Source organism: Poecilia reticulata, chromosome 9 (genome assembly GCF_904066995.2).
Source record: "Poecilia reticulata chromosome 9, P_reticulata-male-v2, whole genome shotgun sequence".
NCBI lineage: Eukaryota > Metazoa > Chordata > Actinopteri > Cyprinodontiformes > Poeciliidae > Poecilia > Poecilia reticulata.
Window position 1 is genome coordinate 126649 of NC_088838.1, and position 19433 is coordinate 146081.

At 43.3% G+C, this 19433-nt stretch overlaps 1 protein-coding gene across 7 annotated transcripts in view; it reads left to right on the top strand.

Moving 5' to 3' along the window:
- The first annotated feature begins 596 nt into the window (after positions 1–596).
- The window catches only part of rad17 (RAD17 checkpoint clamp loader component), a 55603-nt gene continuing 36766 nt past the window's right edge, over positions 597–19433 (top strand). For 3 of the 7 annotated variants that reach the window (XR_014089117.1, XM_008402242.3, XM_008402244.3), the window contains exons 1-2: positions 597–801; positions 4751–4942. Coding sequence is in view for 6 of the 7 variants with exons in the window: in XM_008402242.3 (XP_008400464.1) it covers positions 760–801; positions 4751–4942 (234 nt within the window). In the remaining variant the exon portion in view is untranslated. The remainder of the gene's footprint in view (positions 802–4750; positions 4943–19433) is intronic. The other 4 variants (XM_008402239.3, XM_008402240.3, XM_008402243.3 and 1 more) reach the window with 3 other exon arrangements.

Consider the following 19433-nt stretch of genomic DNA (forward strand, 5'->3'; position numbering starts at 1 on the left):
TCATGTAGGGAGTTTTTTCTAGCAGAATATTATAAAACATAACTGCTACTATTATTGTTTTTATCTTTCAATGTTCTTTGCTTCTTCAACACACCTCTCCTTCAACAGACTTGAAGGTGAAGATTGAAGGTATTGTAGAGACAGGCAGTAATCTAATTCCAAAGACAGATAAAAACAAAATGGAATGCAGTTCATAACACCATATAGCAACACAAAATTTAGATTACAAGCTCTTTGCATCCATAGTTATCCAAACTAATGTCCCTACAAAGAGGCTGTTTGCAGGGATGTCAATTTATGGGGTTGAACAAAGACTGTTCAACTAAAAGGATAAATATAAAATAGGATGATTGTTGCAGTCTACAAAACTGACTTGATGGGCTGCTGAACATACAAAGAAGAAAACATGGATCATGAAAAAGCTTGAGCCACCTAAATCTTAAAAATAAAATAGAAAAAAAAAACCGCTATGCCTTTTTTGAAGGTCACAAATTTAACAGAAAGAATGCGAACATTTTTTGTTCATCTATTTGCATTCCAGTCCTGTAGGTGGCGGCAATGGACCTTACAGCTTACTTACGCCATGAAATAGAAAAAGAGGAAGAAGGCTTTGGGTTTAGAAGACGTAAAGCAGCGTGTTGTCTCCCAGAAGTGCTACGGCATATTTGCGGCGTGTTTGAAGACTCATTTACCGCTGAAAGAGCATCTGGAACAGTTTTCTATCAGTCATTTCCTCTGTACTCAAAGCTACGACCAAAGATGAAAAAGTTTTCCTTGGAAGATAAAACCAACTCAGGACGAGTAAGTGTTTCAATAAGAAGTGTTTAAACACAGGTTAGCCTAGTTTCGAACCATACTTATTATCTGCTTATTATTTATTGTAGATTTTGCATTCTAAAACACTAGAATTATTAACATTATTAATATATTCCACTATGAATTCGTATATACACCCATCACCATTCTTGAAGAGTTTAAATGGTTTAATTTTAAACAATTGTTTTAAAATGGTTTACATTGAGACACATTTACATTTGTCTCAATGTAAATATATAATTTACATTGAGACAAATATCCAAATCTGATCCCAAAACCCAATTCTGTTTTGTCCGAGTTTTGATATCTTTCATAGAAAGAAAATGTCATTATTTTTCATCCAGTTTGAAACGGTCCTTAAACATTAGTGGCAGCAAAATCACGGGTGGCTCTTTGCTCATAATCATAGGCTATTGTCTGTCATGAATGTGCTTTCTTTTACAGTGGGAATTCCCAGTTTAGTGTTTTTTTTAGGTCTAGAAACCTAAAAGTGTCAGCTCCAGAAACTTTTAGACTAGTAACTGAATAAGTTAGAAATTTCAGTATGATCTGCTGAACTCTTTCCTTTCTTGAACTCATCACACATTTTGGTTAATGTGATATCAAAATGTTGAAATGGTCCAAAAGACAAAGTACAGGTCCTTCTCAAAATATTAGCATATTGTGATAAAGTTCATTATTTTCCATAATGTAATGACAAAAATTATACTGTCATATATTTTAGATTCATTGCACACCAACTGAAATATTTCAGGTCTTTTATTGTTTTAATACTGATGATTTTGGCATATTATTTGCCAAAAAATGAGCATATCATGAAAAGGTTCTCTGAACGAGCCGTTAACCTCATCATCTGAATCAACAAAGTAACTCTAAACACCTGCAAAAGATTCCTGAGGCTTTTAAAAACTCCCAGCCTGGTTCATTACTTAAAACCGCAATCATGGGTCAGACTGCTGACCTGACTGCTGTCCAGAAGGCCATCATTGACGCCCTCAAGCAAGAGGGTAAGACACAGAAAGACATTTCTGAACCAATAGGCTGTTCCCAGAGTGTTGTATGTATCAAGGCACCTCAGTGGGAAGGAAAAAGTGTGGCAGAAAACGCTGCACAACGAGAAGAGTGACCGGACCCTGAGAAAGATTGTGGAGAAGGTCCGATCCAGACCTTGAGGGACCTGAGGAAGTAGTGGACTGAGTCTGGAGCAGAAACATCCAGAGCCCACCGTGCACAGGCGTGTGCAGGAAATGGGCTACAGGTGCTGCATTCGCCAGGTCAAGACACTGTGAACCAGAAACAGCGGCAGAAGCGCCTGACCTGGGCTACAGAGAACAGCACTGGACTGTTGCTCAGTGGTCCCAAAGTACTTTTTTCGGATGAAAGCAAATTTGCATGTCATTCGGAAATCAAGGTGCCAGAGTCCGGAGGAAGACTGGGAGAAGGAAATGCCAAAAGCCAGAAGTCCAGTGTCAAGTACCCACAGTCAGTGATGGTCTGGGGAGCTGCTGGTGTTGGTCCACTGGGTTTTTATCAAGGGCAGGTCAATGCAGCAGCTATCAGGAGGTTTTGGAGCATTCATGCTTCCATCTGCTGAAAAACTTTATGGAGATGAAGATTTCATTTTTCAGCACAACCTGCTCAGTGCCAAACCACTGGTATTACTGACCATGGTGTTACTGGTGCTCAATTGGCCTGCCACTCTCCTGACCTGAACCCCATAGAGAATCTGTGGGATATTGTGAAGAGAAAGTTGAGAGACCAAGACCCAACACTCGGATGAGCTTAAGGCTATCGATGCATCCTGGGCTCCATGACACCTCAGCAGAGCCACAGGCTGATGGCCTCCATGCTGCATTGAAGGCTGCAGAAGGATTGCTGACCAAGTATTGACTGCATAACTGAACATAATTATTTGAAGGTTGACTTTTTTGGTATTGGAACACTTTTCTTTTATTGGTTGGATGAAATATGCTAATATTTTGAGACAGGGATTTTGGGTTTTCATGAGCTGTATGCCAAAATCATCAGTATTAAAACAATAAAAGACCTGAAATATTTTAGTTGGTGTGCAATGAATCTAAAATATGACAGTTTAATTTTCATCATTACATTATGGAAAATAATGAACTTTATCACAATATGCTAATTTTCTGAGAAGGACCTGTATGTCTAAGTCAGACATAGCATTTCCAGATAACCTGTAGATGTGCACACTATGGCACACACTAGCAGTAGTTCACAAAAATAGTGAATAATATTTGGTGGTGATGAGGCTTTACAGTGGCACAGTTGGTAGCCCTTTTCATTGCAGGAAGAAGGTCATGGGTTAGAATCCAGGCCTGGGGTCTTTCTTTGATGTTTGCATGTTCTCCCTGTGGATGCGTGAGTTCCCTCCCTAACCAGTTGAACCAATTAACTGGAAGCCGGTTAATTGGTCTCTCTAATTTGACCTTGTGTGTGAAAGTGTGTGTGCATGACTGTCCTGTCTGTCTCTGTGTTGACCTGCGATGAATTGGTGACCTGTCCGTGGTGTACCCCGCCTCACACCCGATGTCTGCTGGGGAAAGGCACCAACCCCCTCGCCACCCTGCAAGGATAAACATGTTCAGATAATGAATGGATAGGATGAATTTAAAGATGATGCCGTAAAATAGTCTCTCAATCAAATGTATTTATCAGTCTATTCTCTATATCTGTTTATTGACTGATAACTTGAAAACTGGTTAATGATAATATTTAGGAACACTTGGGTAAAAGTCTTCTGACATTTATTAATAAGAATAGGTAAACCAAAGTAGATTCATATCAGTATAGATAATCTGGTTTCTGAGGTGTTCTTGAATGCAACATAAGTTTTCATGTGTTGCTCACAGACGAGGTCTGTGTGCTTAACCCCTGCGCCACCACAGCACACCCGATTAAGATAAGATATTCCTTTATTAATCCCGCAGTGGGGAAATTTACATTGTTACAGCAGTATAAAGGACAGAGCAGAACCAATATAAAAATCTATATATACACAGTAAAATCAAGTGAATATAAAAAAATACTGAAACAGTATTGTTTGAAATATAAATAAATAAATTCCAGGTTTATTGCCTGTAGTAGAGTAGTGAACTACTGGGAGCAGCGGGTGTTGTACAGTCTGACGGCGGCCGGAAGGAAAGACCTGCGGTATCTTTCCTTCACGCCGCAGCCGGGCACTGAAGGAGCTGCTCAGTGCTGTCAGAGTGGTGCATGGGGTGGGACGGGTACCGCAGCATGCGCTCACATCTGATATGTGTTTTTGATTATTAAATTCACAAGGCATTGTATTTGCTGCTCCATATAGCCAAGTGACAAAATGGTTGCGGCATAGAGCTGCTTTTTTACTCAAATAATCAGAAAAATTAAACTTAAATGAAAAGCTAAAATAACTAGACTTTGTTTTTTGTCCATATGCATCACTGTTATCTTCCCTGGTAGCGGGTTAAAGGGAGTATGATAAATGTGTATATGTATTTGTTGTTATAAAACATAAAATGGTGAAACTGTCAAATGTTTGAGAAAGACCTTGATATTATGATTGAGTTAAACTGAAATTTTATGTTGTTAAAATCTCTAAATAAAATTTTCACCAACTGCCAGAAATGTGTAAACATTACAGTGGAAATATTATTTTGGTTTTATTGTAAAACTTGCCCGTTGTAATGTCTTAGAAATATTACAGGTACAAGTATTATATATTAGTATAAAATAAGTATTTGTATGCATTATGATATGTTTTTGTACCCAAAGGATATTGGAACATATACTTTGGGTACAAAATTCAAGTGTGTATTTTATTAATATTGCTGATAAAATGAAATAAGTCCTGTTAGTGTGAGGGTGCAAATTTGGGTATGCACATAAGGTCTTAATTACCACTCTTTAAATTCTTCTTCTTGAATATTAGGTAAATAGCTGGGTGGATCCATCCTTCTCTGATGCACCTGCCAAGAGCGAGGACAGACAAATGTGGGGCTTTCAATCTGAAGAGAGATCTAGAAAATGGAAAGAAGGCCTAAATGGTTCTCTTTGGATGACGAAATCAAGTGAAAGAGATCCAGATGAACCATGGGTTGACAAGTATTCACCTTGTTCACAGGTAAACTTTAGCACTGTGGCAATGACAAGTGGGTGCACTGCTTTAATGTGACGAAAACATATTCAGGGTTTCCCCCAGAAAACTTGCTAAGCCCAGTGATCGAGGCGGTCCACCGGCACTCCAACGTATTTGTATTAAAAGATGTTAAGTAGACAGGAAATGTAAAAATATTACATATGTTATATGTTACTGGAAAACATCGCCAGTGAAACGCTGTTTAGAATCCACCACTAGTCTTAAAAACATCAAATCAAAAAATACAGTCAAAATGAATATCAATATCAATTATTTGCACTTCTGTTTAATCCAGATTAAATCAGCGGCTCCATAAGGTCCCCCAGGGATTAAGGGGCCCCATAAATGCTAACATTTTAACACAAACCACAGATACATAAATGTAACATTCGTTTGAGATGATCAATGCTACTAAATTTGGTCTGATGGTTTCAGCATACATAAATTAAGATATTTTAAATAGTTTAACATTTAAATGTAAGATTTTAAGGATTGGGAAAGTTTTCTTTGTAAAAGTTCAAAGAACAATATTCATAGTTAGATTGTTTTGTACCACAGCAACAATCTGAGTTTAATCTTTGAGTTTGAGGCCTCATACAGCCTTGGATCGGCCCTGTATGATGAGTTAAATCCACTACACTGCGCAGAGATGTGCAACAAATGAGAGATTTAATTCAATGTGGCTAATGTGCCTTCAGTAACTCTTCCATTTTGTGCCTGTGGAGTTTTTAATAAGCGTCACAGAGACTGCTTTGGTTGCTCAAGTTTGTGGAATGAATTTTTCTGATTTTCGTGCTGGCTGACTAAAGGCCCCAATATACTCGGGCGTACTGAGCGCATTCCATGAACGTACTGTCCGCGGACAGTTGTGTCTTCATACTCGAGCTACTGATTACCTGAAATTCTCTCGTGACAAATTCCTTTATTTCACACAATCTTAATGAGAACTAGCAAGTTTGATTAACTATTTGGGCACCTAACTCCGAAATGAGCACATGAGCACATCATTTTCTAATCCGGGTGAGTATTGGAAGTTGTGCGCTGCTTTATCCTGCTGTCTGTTCGCTTTTTTCCTGCATTGAGCCTCGATATAGCCAAACTCCGTCAAGTGCTTGTTTTTTACATGTCATGTCTTGTGATGCATTTTGAAGTTTTAAACTCTTACCTCGATGTGGAGTTCGTCAAAGAAAAATAATTCCATACAAGTCAGCCTGTGTCCAGTTTGAGTGAAAGGCGGCGTGCGTGATCCACACCAAGACTAGAGATCAAACAGCGGCATTGCGCGAGGCGCCAGTGGTGTGATTTTTTTCCGCTCTCCCGGCTTTAAATGCATAAACTATAAACTTTATCTTTTAGGAATAAATTTGCTCCGCCAGTGAAATGCTCAGAGCAACAGAGATGTTTTCAATCCAGATTAAATCATAAAAAAAAGAATATATATATATATATATATATATATATATATATATATTAAAAAAAAAAGAAATTCCCTTCTCACCCTCCGCGGGTGGTCTGTTTCATCCTCTGAGCTCGGGTCCTCTACCAGAGGCCTGGGAGCTTGAGGGTTCTCCTCCAGTATCTTGGCTGTGCCTAGAACTGCACATTTCTGGACTGAGATGTCTGATGTTGTTCCTGGGATCTGTTTGAGCCACTGCTCCAGTTTGGGGGTGACTGCCCCGAGGGCCCCGATGACCACAGGCACCACTGTGGTCTTCACCTTCCAGGTCTTTTCCAGTTCCTCCCTGAGGCCCTGGTATTTCTCCAATTTCTCATGCTCCTTTTTCCTGATGTTGTAGTCACTTGGTATTGCTACATCCACCACAACGGCTTTCCTCTGTTGTTTATCCACCACCACAATGTCCGGTTGGTTCGCCATTACCATCTTGTCTGTCTGGATCTGGAAGTCCCACAGGATCTTAGCTCGGTCATTCTCCACCACTTTTGGGGGTGTTCCCCACTTTGATCTCAGGGCTTCCAGTCCATATTCTGCACAGATGTTCCTGTACACTATGCCCGCCACTTGGTTATGTCGTTCCATGTATGCTTTCCCTGCCAGCATCTTGCACCCTGCTATTATGTGCTGGACTGTCTCAGGGGCCTCCTTGCACAACCTACACCTTGGGTCTTGTCTGGTGTGGTAGATCTGAGCCTCTATTGCTCTGGTGTTTAGGGCCTGTTCCTGGGCGGCCAGGATGAGAGCCTCTGTGCTGTCCTTGAGTCCAGCTTTCTCCAGCCATTGGTAGGTTTTCCTGACATCAGCCACTTCAGTTATTTGTCGGTGGTACATCCCATGTGGGCTTGTCCTCCCATGATGGTACTTCCAGCAACTTGTCTTCTGTTCCCCATTGCCTGAGACATTCGCTGAGCACATCGTCCGTTGAGGCTTTGTCCTTGATGTATTTATGGATCTTGGATGTTTCATCCTGGACAGTGGCTCTCACACTCACTAGTCCTCTGCCTCCTTCCTTACGGCTCGTGTACAGTCTCAGGGTGCTGGATTTGGGGTGGAATGCTCCATGCATGGTTAGTAGCTGCCTAGTTTTAACATCCATGGCCTTCATCTCTTCCATTGGCCAGCTAATTATTCCGGCAGGGTATCTGATTACTGGTAAGGCATAGCTGTTTATTGCACGGATCTTGCTCTTGCCATTGAGCTGGCTTCTCAGGACTTGCCTTATTCGTTGGAGGTATTTGGCTGTGGCTCCTTTCCTTGTGACCTCATCGAGGTTGCCATTTGCTTGTTGTATTCCCAGGTACTTGTAGCTGTGCTCTATGTCTGCTATTGTTCCCTCTGGGAGTGAGACCCCTTCTGTGTGGGCGACCTTCCCTCTCTTTGTAACCATCCGACCACACTTCTCTAGTCCGAATGACATCCCAATGTCAGTGCTGTAGATCCTGGTGGTGTGGATCAGTGAGTCGATGTCTCGCTCGCTCTTGGCGTACAGCTTGATGTCATCCATGTAGAGGAGGTGACTGATCGTGGCCCCATTCTTGAGTCGGTATCCGTAGCCAGTCTTGTTGATGATTTGGCTGAGAGGGTTCAGGCCTATGCAGAACAGCAGTGGGGACAGAGCATCTCATTGGTATATGCCACATTTGATGGACACTTGTGCAAGTGGTTTGCAGTTGGCTTCAAGGGTGGTTTTCCACAGCCCCATTGAGTTTGCAATGAAGGCTCTTAGAGTCCTATTGATGTTGTACATCTCTAAGCATTCAATGATCCAAGTGTGTGGCATTGAGTCATAGGCTTTCTTGTAATCAATCCAAGCGTTACACAGGTTGGTGTGTCGGGTTTTGCAGTCTCGGGCAACTGTGTGGTCTACAAGGAGTTGGTGTTTGGCTCCTCTGCTATTTATGCCTATGCCCTTCTGTGCCTTGCTCATGTATTTATCCATGTGCCCGCTTATCTTAGCCGCTATGATGCCTGACATGAGCTTCCATGTTGTAGAGAGACAGGTTATTGGCCGATAGTTGGATGGGACTGAACCCTTCGAGGGTTCCTTCTGTATCAGGATTGTGCGCCCTTCAGTTAACAATTCAGGGTGAGTCCCATTTTGTAGCAGCTGGTTCAGTTGAGCTGCCAGTCGCTCATGGAGGGCAGTGAGTTTCTTAAGCCAGTAGGCATGGATCATGTCAGGTCCTGGTGCTGTCCAGTTTTTCATACCCGAGACTCTGTTTTGGACATCTGCCACAGTGATGGTTACCGGGGCTTGTTCCGGGAGGTTGCTGTGGTCCTCTCGTAGAGAGATTAGCCACTGTGCATTGCTGTTGTGGGACGCCTCCCTTTCCCATATGCCTTTCCAGTATTGTTCAGTCTCCAGCCTGGGTGGGTCTGCTCTGTTGTTATTACCCTGCCATTGAGAGTACACTTTAGCCGGTTGGGTGGCGAAGAGCCGGTTAATCCTCCTGGCTTCATTCTCTCTCGTGTATCTCTTTAGGCGGCTGGCCAAGGCTTGGAGCCTTTGTTTGGCAGTTTCGAGTGCTTCAGGTATGGGCATCTGGCTGTACTTCTTGGGTACTGATCTTTTCATTGCACCCCTTTGGAGCTCTGACAGTTGACTCACTTCCCTCCTTGTTATCTTGATCTTAGCCTCTAACCGTCTTTTCCATGGTGGGTATTGGGTAGCATTCCAACAGATCCATGTTTTCACCTCTCGCCCATTTCCGTCTTGTTCCAGTAGCCCATTTTTCATCAGGGTGCTCTGGTTCCCCAGCACCTGACGCAGACCTTGTTTGACCGGGCGACGTCTGAGCCGGCATGTCGTGCTTATTTGTGTCTCTCATGGTATGAGGTAGGCTATATTGGAGTTTAGTACCCTCTCAACCTCAATGAGCACAGTTCTGAGAACTTCTTCAGTGACAGTCTGAGCTCCAAGGGATACTCTTAGCGCTGACTTGATTGATCGTACTTCACGCTCCCAAACTCCCCCAAAATGAGGCGCACCAGGTGGGTTGAAACTGAACCTTATCTGTTGTTTGGATAGGTGGTCTTGAATTGTAGGACACATCTCCTGAAAGGCTTCCTGTAGCTCTTGCTCACCTCCTTTGAAATTTGTCCCACAATCAGAGAGCAGTTCTGATGGTTTTCCTCGCCTTGACACAAAACGCCTGAGAGCCATTAGGAATGAATCAGAGGTCATGTTTGTGAGGATGTCAATGTGAACTGCTCGTGTTGTGAGACACTTAAAAAGAGTACCCCATCTCTTTTCGTTTCTCCTGCCAATCTTCACAAGGAATGGTCCAAAGCAATTAACTCCACATGAGTAAAAAGGTGGTTTCAAAAGGCGCAACCTTGCTGCTGGGAGATCAGCCATCTGAGGGAGCACTGGTGTTGCACGCCACTTTTGACAGAGTGGGCATTCTCGTTGAATTCGTTTGACTGCTTCCCTTCCTTTGATGACCCAGTAGTGTCTGCGTAGTTCAGAATACACTTTTTCGTGCCCTGGGTGATGGAGCTTATCATCAAACTGTTTAATGATAAGTTTAGTGACAGGATGGGTGCCATCTAACAAAATGGGATGCTTTTCTTCTGTGTCCAGGTATTCACTATGTCGGAGACGTCCACCAACTCTGATTAGTTTAATCTCTGTGTCGTACTCTGGAGCCAGTTTAACAAGTCTGCTGGAGGGTGGCACAGTTTTCCCTGCTTGCAGCAGCTGATAATCGTCTGGAAAACGGTCCATTTGAGTTTGCTGTAAAATTGTCAACTCTGCATCCTTGTAGTCGTCCACTGAGAGGTGATGTTGGAAGGGAGCCGCCCCGTGAGCAGACAACACTGTGCGTTCGATGAGTTCTTGAAAGGAACATACTTTATCTGCATCAGATATGGAATTTGCAATCTGCATTGTGGCTCCACAGAAGGCTGCGGCCTTCAGTTCACCCTCATCCACATCCCTCAATTCAGGAGGACTAGGCCAGTGGTCTGGTGAAAGCAAGAGGAAACCTGGGCCCTGACTCCACCTGTTCGAGTTGATAAGGGACTCCAGAGATTTTCCTCGAGTGATGTCATCAGCTGAGTTATTTAGCGAGTCTACATATCGCCAGGTCATAGAACTGGTGAGTTCTTGGATCTCAGCCACTCTGGTTCTGACAAAAACTTTAAATCTGCATGAGTCTGACTGGATCCATTTTAGTACAGTTGTGGAATCACACCAGAGTATGACTTCTTGTACTGGTATGGTCAACTCAGTGATGAGCAGTTTTGCCAATTGTGCACCAGTCAGAGCAGCGCAGAGGTCCAGTCTTGGAATGCTCTGCTGCCGCTTAGGGGCCACTCTGGATCTTGCCATCACAAAAGCTGTTTCCACATTTCTGTCTGCTTTCTCTGTGCGGAGGTATGCGACGGAGCCGTAAGCTTGTTCAGATGCATCGCAGAATATGTGGAGAGCCTTGTTGCAGTCCTGCATATCTGTTTCAGGGCTACTGTAGCTCCGCAGGATGGTTATTTGGGGGAGGTGTTCCAGCTCTCCTTCCCATTTGTACCATGCCTTAAGGAGGTCTTCAGGCAAATGAGGGTCATCCCACTCTCTACGCTTGTCCCATAAGTGCCGAACAATAATCTTCGCTCTTGTGGTAAAAGGTGTAATGAAACCAAGAGGATCGTACTGTTTTGCCAAAACTTTGTAAATGTAGCGCATTGTTGGCCTTTTCTCTGGCACTGAACGATATCTGTAACCCAGCTCATCTTTCTCACAATCCCAGCGTAGACCGAGTGCCATTTCTTGCTGATCTAGATTGTTCTGGGCCAACCATTGCTCATTGCTGCCACTTCTGGCTTCATCTGGAAGATGAGCTATAACTTCAGGGACACTACTTGCCCATTGTCTGAGTTCAAACACTCCAGAAAGAAGTAGTGACTGCAGCCTGTCAACTAATTCCTTTGCCTTTTCCTTAGAACTCAGACTATACAAGCAGTTGTCAACATAGAAGTTGTTCTCCACAACCCTCCTTAGTTCTTCGTCAGGTGTTGTATTCTCCTTTGTGTGTCTCTGCAATGCATAGACAGCACAGCATTGGGCTACAGATGGTGCCGAATGGAAGAACTTGCCATTCAAACACATGAGGAGGTTGTGTTATTTTCACATCCCGCCATAGAAATCTTAAAAGAGGTTTGTCCTCTGATGGGAGGTGGACCTGATGGAACATTCCTTTAATGTCACTTGAAATGGCAATGCTGTGTTGTCTGAAGCGCAAAAGCACTCCCAAAAGCGTAGGGCCGAGGGTTGGTACTGGCAACAGATAGTCATTCAGACTCTGTCCTTGGTGTTCAAATGAGCAGTTAAACACAATTCTGTGCTTTCCATTATGTTCCACCATGTGGTGTGGTATATACCACGCTTCCTTTGTTTGTGCAACATCATCTGGCTTTAACTTGGTGATGTAGCCTGCATCTACCAACTTGGCTATTTCTTTATTGTAGATGTCTGCTCTAACATCCTTCAGCAATTTCCTTTCTGTGCTTCTTAACAGTGGCAAGACAGCTTCTTTAGCAGCATGCAATGTAGGCATATTTATGTTGCGAAGAAGCGGGGTGGGGTACCTGTTAACACTGTTGACAGTCACTTTTTTAGTTTTCTCCTCTAGAAGCATAACTGCCTGCTGATCTTGTTGTGATCGCATAATCACCTTTTCATTTCTGAAGGGCAGCACGTCCAATTGCCAGAGTTGTTGCACATTCTTCATTAGGTCAGAGTCTGTGGAGCGTGTGGACGTGAAAAGGCACTGAACCTGTGTGGGAAGCTGCTCTTTTAAAAGGACCCTGTAGAGTCCATCCCAGTCTGGTTTTAATAGCGGCAGGACCACCAGGGGGTTCAAGTCTTACAGGCTCGATTGGTGAGATTAAATGCGGATAGTCTGTACCTATCAAGAGGAGTGGCTTCACTTGATGGAACGAAGTGAGGGGGAGGTTCTTCAGGTGAGCATATTTACTTTGTAAAGTGGCAACTGGGTGTGAATGTTCCGCTGAGCCTAAATGCTCTGCTGTAAAGGCTCCTGTTATTTCATACCTTTTCTTAGGATTTGAAGCTGGTGAGACTGTAAAGAAAACAGACTCACCTTGGACAACTCGAATGTCTTGTCTGACTGTCTTCAAGGCTAAATCCTCATAATTGCCATGGAGTTTAAGTTGCTGTGCTGCAGCAGATAGAAGAATGGTTCTTTCAGAACCGTCATCCAAAATGGCAAATGTCTCCATATTATGGTTGCCATTCCGCAAGATGACCTTACTCATCTTGAGTAGTACATGGCTGGAAGCTGTTGGTCGGTCCACATACAAAACCTCACTAGATGAGTGTGGAGGAGTCTCCTCTTTTGCTGGTCTTGCATTTACATCATGTAGGGCTTCCAAGTGTCTGCCATTGCATGTCCTGCATCTAGCTTTCAGCTTACACTGAGCAGCTTGATGATTCCTTCCACATTTCCAGGATTTTCTGTTACTCCGAATCCACTCTTCTCTCTGATCTTTAGTGAGATTACTAAAGTTTGTGCATTGATTCAGAAGATGTTGGTTGTTATTGCAATATGGGCAGTACAATTTAGATTTCTGACTGGCTGAGGATGACTCAGTAGAAATAGAACATGTCTGTGGAGGGGTGGCAGCTGTGATCCTAGGTCCTGTGCCGAGTAAAACAGTAGAGGACTTTGGATGTGCTTGCTTCTCTTGTCACTCCCTCTGTCTGTATGGTCTCTCTCTGGAACCCGAGATTACAATTTCACTTTCCTGTACCTGGACTTCAAATTCCAACCAATCTGAGAAATCATACAGTGTGGGTACTTGTATGTGCTGAGAAAGGGCATAGCGACAAAAATGAGTTCTTAAAGCATGTGGTAATTTCGATGTGAGTCGAGTGACGTGAGAACCACAAGTCAGTTCGATTCGTCCATTTTGACCCAGGGGTCTCACTCCCACAAGGCACAATAGCAGACATAGAGCACAGCTACAAGTACCTGGGAATACCACAAGCAAATGGCAACCTCGATGAGGTCACAAGGAAAGGAGTCACAGCCAAATACCTCCAACAAATAAGGCAAGTCCTGAGAAGCCAGCTCAATGGCAAGAACAAGATCCGTGCAATAAACAGCTATGCCTTACCAGTAATCAGATACCCTGCCGGAATAATTAGCTGGCCAATGGAAGAGATGAAGGTCACGGATGTTAAGACTAGGAAGCTACTAACCATGCATGGAGGATTCCACCCCAAATCCAGCACCCTGAGACTGAACATGAGCTGTAAGGAAGGAGGCAGAGGACTAGTGAGTGTGAGAGCCACTGTCCAGGATGAAACATCCAAGATCCATAAATACATCAAGGACAAAGCCTCAACGGACGATGTGCTCAGCGAATGTCTCAGTCAATGGGGAACAGAAGACAAGGTGCTGGAAGTACCATCATGGGAGGACAGGCCCACATGGGATGTACCACCGACAAATAACTGAAGTGGGTGATGTCAGGAAAACCTACCAATGGCTGGAGAAAGCTGGACTCAAGGACAGCACAGAGGCTCTCATCCTGGCCGCCCAGGAACAGGCCCTAAACACCAGAGCAATAGAGGCTCAGATCTACCACACCAGACAAGACCCAAGGTGTAGGTTGTGCAAGGAGGCCCCTGAGACAGTCCAGCACATAACAACAGGGTGCAAGATGCTGGCATGGAAAGCGTACATGGAATGACATAACCAAGTGGCGGGCATAGTGTACAGGAACATCTGTGCAGAATATGGACTGGAAGCCCCGAGATCAAAGTGGGGAACACCCCCAAAAGTGGTGGAGAATGACCGAGCTAAGATCCTGTGGGACTTCCAGATCCAAACAGACAAGATGGTAATGGCGAACCAACCGGACATTGTGGTGGTGGATAAAGAACAGAGGAAAGCTGTTGTGGTGGATGTAGCAATACCAAGTGACTACATCATCAGGAAAAAGGAGCATGAGAAATTGGAGAAATACCAGGGCCTCAGGGAGGAACTGGAAAAGACCTGGAAGGTGAAGACCACAGTGGTGCCTGTGGTCATCGGGGCCCTCGGGGCAGTCACCCCCAAACTGGAGCAGTGGCTCAAACAGATCCCAGGAACAACATCAGACATCTCAGTCCAGAAATGTGCAGTTCTAGGCACAGCCAAGATACTGGAGGAGAACCTCAAGCTCCCAGGCCTCTGGTAGAGGACCCGAGCTCAGAGGATGAAACAGACCACCCGCGGAGGGTGAGAAGGGAATTATTTTTTATATATATCCTATAGCCCCTCTTTTGTCCCCCAATCCCAATGAGGAGGTGAGGAGTTTAATTACATGAGGGACAAAGGAGTTCTTCAGTCTGTTAGTCCTGCACTTTGGAAGAAGCAGTCTCCCACTGAACTTGCTTTTCTGGCTTTCCTGATGACAGGAAAGCAAGTCATGTCATGGCTGGTGTTGTCCACATTAGCCAGGAGTTTCTGCAGTGTTCTCTGCCACTGTTGCCAGAGTTCAGCTTTGCACCAACCACGGAGCCGGCCCTACTGCCACCACCAGCACACCACAGCATTTGACAAGACGTTGGCAACAACAAACTGATAAAACAATCCCAACAACTGATCTTAAAATCTCAGCCTCCTCAGATAGGATATCCTGGTCTGGAGCTTCATATTTGTGTTGCTTGTCCAGTCAAGCTTATTGTCCAGCCGCAGGATGACGGTATGATTGTACCTGCTGGTGAGGAGAATGCACTGGGGGAGAGTAGATGTAATGATGGTTGTGGGTGTAATAAAATGCCTAAACATACTGAAAGTTATTCAATTCATTTGCTCTATTTTTACCTCCTTTATATGTGGATTTTTCTTCAACCACCAGGGGGCTCTTTAGCAGGAAGTGTGTCCTGTAAACTGTGGGTGTTTTGTTTTGCATGGCGCATTGCTGCCATCTGTTGGACTTTAAGGGAACTGCTTGACTTTTATGTTATATAATCAGTACGGTTGTTTGCTAGCGGTAGAGCAGATGAACACGTGTTTGTTATGAACGCCGCATTCCAAGTCGAATTCTTCGAAGCAATGCCTGTAAGTAGCAGCTTATACTTCAAAACGAGCTTTTATGTTACTTTCCCTCAATGGAATATATACTAGTCTAGTGGTTCTCAACGTGGGCAGTACCGCCCCCCAGGGGGCGTTCAGAGGACGGCAGGGGGCGCTGGAGGACATTTTTACAAAAGGGGGGCGCTGGGATGCCTTTGGGGGGCGTTTGGTCGAAGGTAAACTTTACACCTTAAATGCACAACAATACCAGTTTAGACTTTGAGCAACTTGGTAAAACTGTATTGTGTAACATTAAATCATGCCTGGCTGCAACTGTATCGATGGCAGCTCTTCTTCTATTCAGTGTTTGTAGCTTCATGGCGCAGCTCCGTTCTCCTGCTACTTGTAGCTAAAATCACGATACCCTCACCGTGTATCCCTCTGAAAAATGAACCCATTTAAATAAAGAAATCCCTCCATGGTGACACCACGATAGAGAGCTTTCATAGTATAGCGTTAACATTGGTGCTGTAAGTGGTCCGGTATGAAACGGGGGTGATAGAACAACGGTACCACAACACTTTTAAATTTCAATAATCAGAATGCAGAAATTGTTTCCGTTGTTTTAAAAGGTCTATGTCGGTCTGTCTTTTCCCCATCGATACACTTCCCGACCGCCCTGCACCTTAGGGGCTTAAAAAAAATGACGCCCACATTGCGCAAAAGTCTGAAACTGGAGAAGTGGGACATAAAATGGAGCGATGAACTAGATGTGAATTATGGCATAAAAACAGAGAATTTGACGCTGAACAGTGAAAAATCAACACATGACGATTAGGCGGCGCAGCAGGTGATGAGATTACTGATGATGACCGTCAATAAATGATCAAATAAATGTAGCAACAGGAAAAAAACTAAAGTGAACATAGCAATAAACCAAGAGAGGATAAAACTAATCAAATAAAACTAAATGGAAATGAATAAAGAACAAAATTCATGAATAAACAAAGAAACTAAAGTAAATGCAGAGGAATAAACTGGTATGGCAAGACCTTTCGAGCAATAATTAATACAGAGACTGTATGGCAAGAATAAACAGACACTATTTCCAGATAAAAGGTAAAATAATATTGTTGAAGTGTCATGGGTTTGTTGAGACCACATCTAGTACTGAGAATAAATATATCTTAAACAACTGATCACTTATTTATGTTTTTAATTAGATTTGATATATTTATTTCTTCAATATTATTTTTCATGTCAGTGTTAATGTCATGAGGCTGATGACTCCATGACACTTTGAATTTGACTCATTAGGATTTGATTAAGAACCAGATTTGTTCTTTGTAATTTCTGTCCAGTAAAACTATTAATCTATAATCAATAGACAGGTCTATATAAAGATATAATCCATGTTTCTGTCTCATATTTAAATGGCATTAAAAGGACCTGGACCTTTTGTTTTTCCACTGAAAGCTCTGGTTTGCACAATAAATGCCATGTGGGTGAAATTTGATGGGTGATACTCTGATGTCCCATTCTCCTGAAGGCAGCACAGAGCTGCACCACCAGAAACCCACAGAAACACTGAAGAGAAGAAGAGTTATGATTAATGTAGTTACTGTTCTATCCATGTTTTAATGTTGCAGAGCTCAGTCGTTTTGCAAATAGTTCAAAGTTTAAACTGGCATGTTGAACATCTTTTATCTGCTCATTTTGTGGAATATATAACAACTAGAAAATGGCACAAAATAAGAATATTATTTCCACTCTGATTGAATATGCTGCTGCAAGGCCTACCAATTTTAACTTGAATGTTCATTGCATGTTTCGTAGACGCCTGTGAAAATAATTTCTATTCCCATTACTTTTTTGTTCTCTGGGAAATAATTTTTGATGATAAATACAGAAACAAGTATAAAAATCAAAACATCTATAATAGTGATGGTAATATTAATGATATAATAATAGTCAGTGCAAAGTAGCCTGCAAATTCTTTGGTGGGGGGCGGTGAGGGACCTGGATAAGGGTTAGGGGGGCGCTGGGCCAAAAAAGGTTGAGAAACACTGTACTAGTCAGTCCCAGTTTCACTAACGGTTTTTGCCCATGTGCTTTCTGGGTAAAAATCAATCGAGAAACGCGCGCGCAACCCCCCCGTCAACAATTTCCGGCAGTGCAGGTGATAAACGTGTAACACTTTTTCTGTTACAAACTGACTCCGGCCCCCCCCCCAGAGAAGGGAAAAGTTATGTGGCCCTCACAGGAAAAAGTTTGGGGACCCCTGCTTTAGAGGATCCTTGTCCCTTCTGAAATCCACCACCATCTCCTTGGTCTTCTTCACGTTGATGCAAAGGTTATTTTCTTTTTTCTGCGCCACTGTACCAGGTGTTCCACCTCTTACACGTCTTTGGACTCATTGCTGTTTGTGATGCTTCCCGCTGCTGTTGCATCATCGACAAACTTCACTATATAGAGCGATTCTTCCTGTCGGCATACTGATGAGGGTCCACAGAGACGTTGATGAAATCCTTGATGTGGGCCATGAGCCTATTGAAGCACCTCATGACTACCGATGGTAATGCTTTTGGTTGGTATGTGACTTTGGCCCTCACAATGCCTGCAGTCAGTTCTGTTATCGCTTCTCAGAGTGCTCATTCCTCACCTGCCCTTAAAGCTTCATAACTAACTTTCAGCAGAACTCTAACCTCAGCATTCAGCCAGGGTTTCTAGTTCGGGTAACGGTTTACTGTCTTGGTAGTGGTGACATCATCAGCACACTTGGAGATGAAGCCCAGGACAGTGGAAGTGTGTTCTATTCTCCACTGAAAACAATTCTGGACCACACAAGCTGCATCCCTGAGCCACACAGTGACTGACTTCTTAGTAGGCCTAATCCGTCACATCAGTGGATGATATTTTGGCATTAGCAGGATGGTGCCAGTTGCCTGCTGGTGGAGAGGCCCAATCTTGGCCTCTCTGATGTGGTCGGAGAGGCCAAGATGAGGGCAAGGAAGATCTTTGTATGCACCATGAATGTTGGTGTGCACACAGTCCAGAGTATTGTCTCCCTTTGTGGGAAAGACACGGGGACATGCTGGTAAAAACTGAGCAGAATGTCCCCAGCAACCACATAAAACCCCTCCGAGTGTTTTATCTGCAGTGAGCTAATAGTGTTAAACATTTCCTTTGATGTTTCATTAGCGTTGGCACCCAGCAGGATGTAAACAATAGTGACAAACACTGCAGGAAACTCCACTGATAGTACGGTCAACATTTCACTTTCATAATTTCTCAGAGCTCGGAATCACTGAAGACCATTGATTTGCCATGTTAAACAACATGCCAAAGAACAACAAAAAACAGATGTTCTTTGCTCTTAAGCAGGGGTCCCCAAACTTTTTCCTATGAGGGCCACATAACTTTTCCCTTCTCTGCTGGGGGCCGGAGTCGGTTTGCAACAGAAAAAGTGTGATGATTGCAGGAGTGCCTAAATGTAAAAATATATTGTTTTCCAAAAAGCACAATCAAATAACATTATCTGGGTTCTTCACAGAACAAGTCAGGAAATGAGTAATAACACTATTAATGAAATAAATAATAACAAAATAACCCTCTCTGGGTTCTAAAAAATCCAGGAAGGGTTATAGTCCATATTTTCCGAACTATGAGCCGCACTGGACTATATGCCACAACCCCAAAGTTTTTTTTTTTTTTTTTAAACCAGTAAACATACACATATAAGCCACAGATATCTCTGCCGCTCCAGGTTTTCCTCAACGATGCAGCAGCAGAGGAGGGCGGACACCCAAAATTTGAGTCGTAACAGGTCAATTGAATATCACATTTATTATGGTTGAAAAAGAAAAAGTTGCCAAGTTTAGATTTAACAGAATTTATTACGGTAATTTCCAAATGGTATCTGTAACAGTAAAAGTGCTGATCCTTCGTGCTGCTACTAGCATGTGCTAAATCAGTGGTCCCCAACCTTTTTATTACC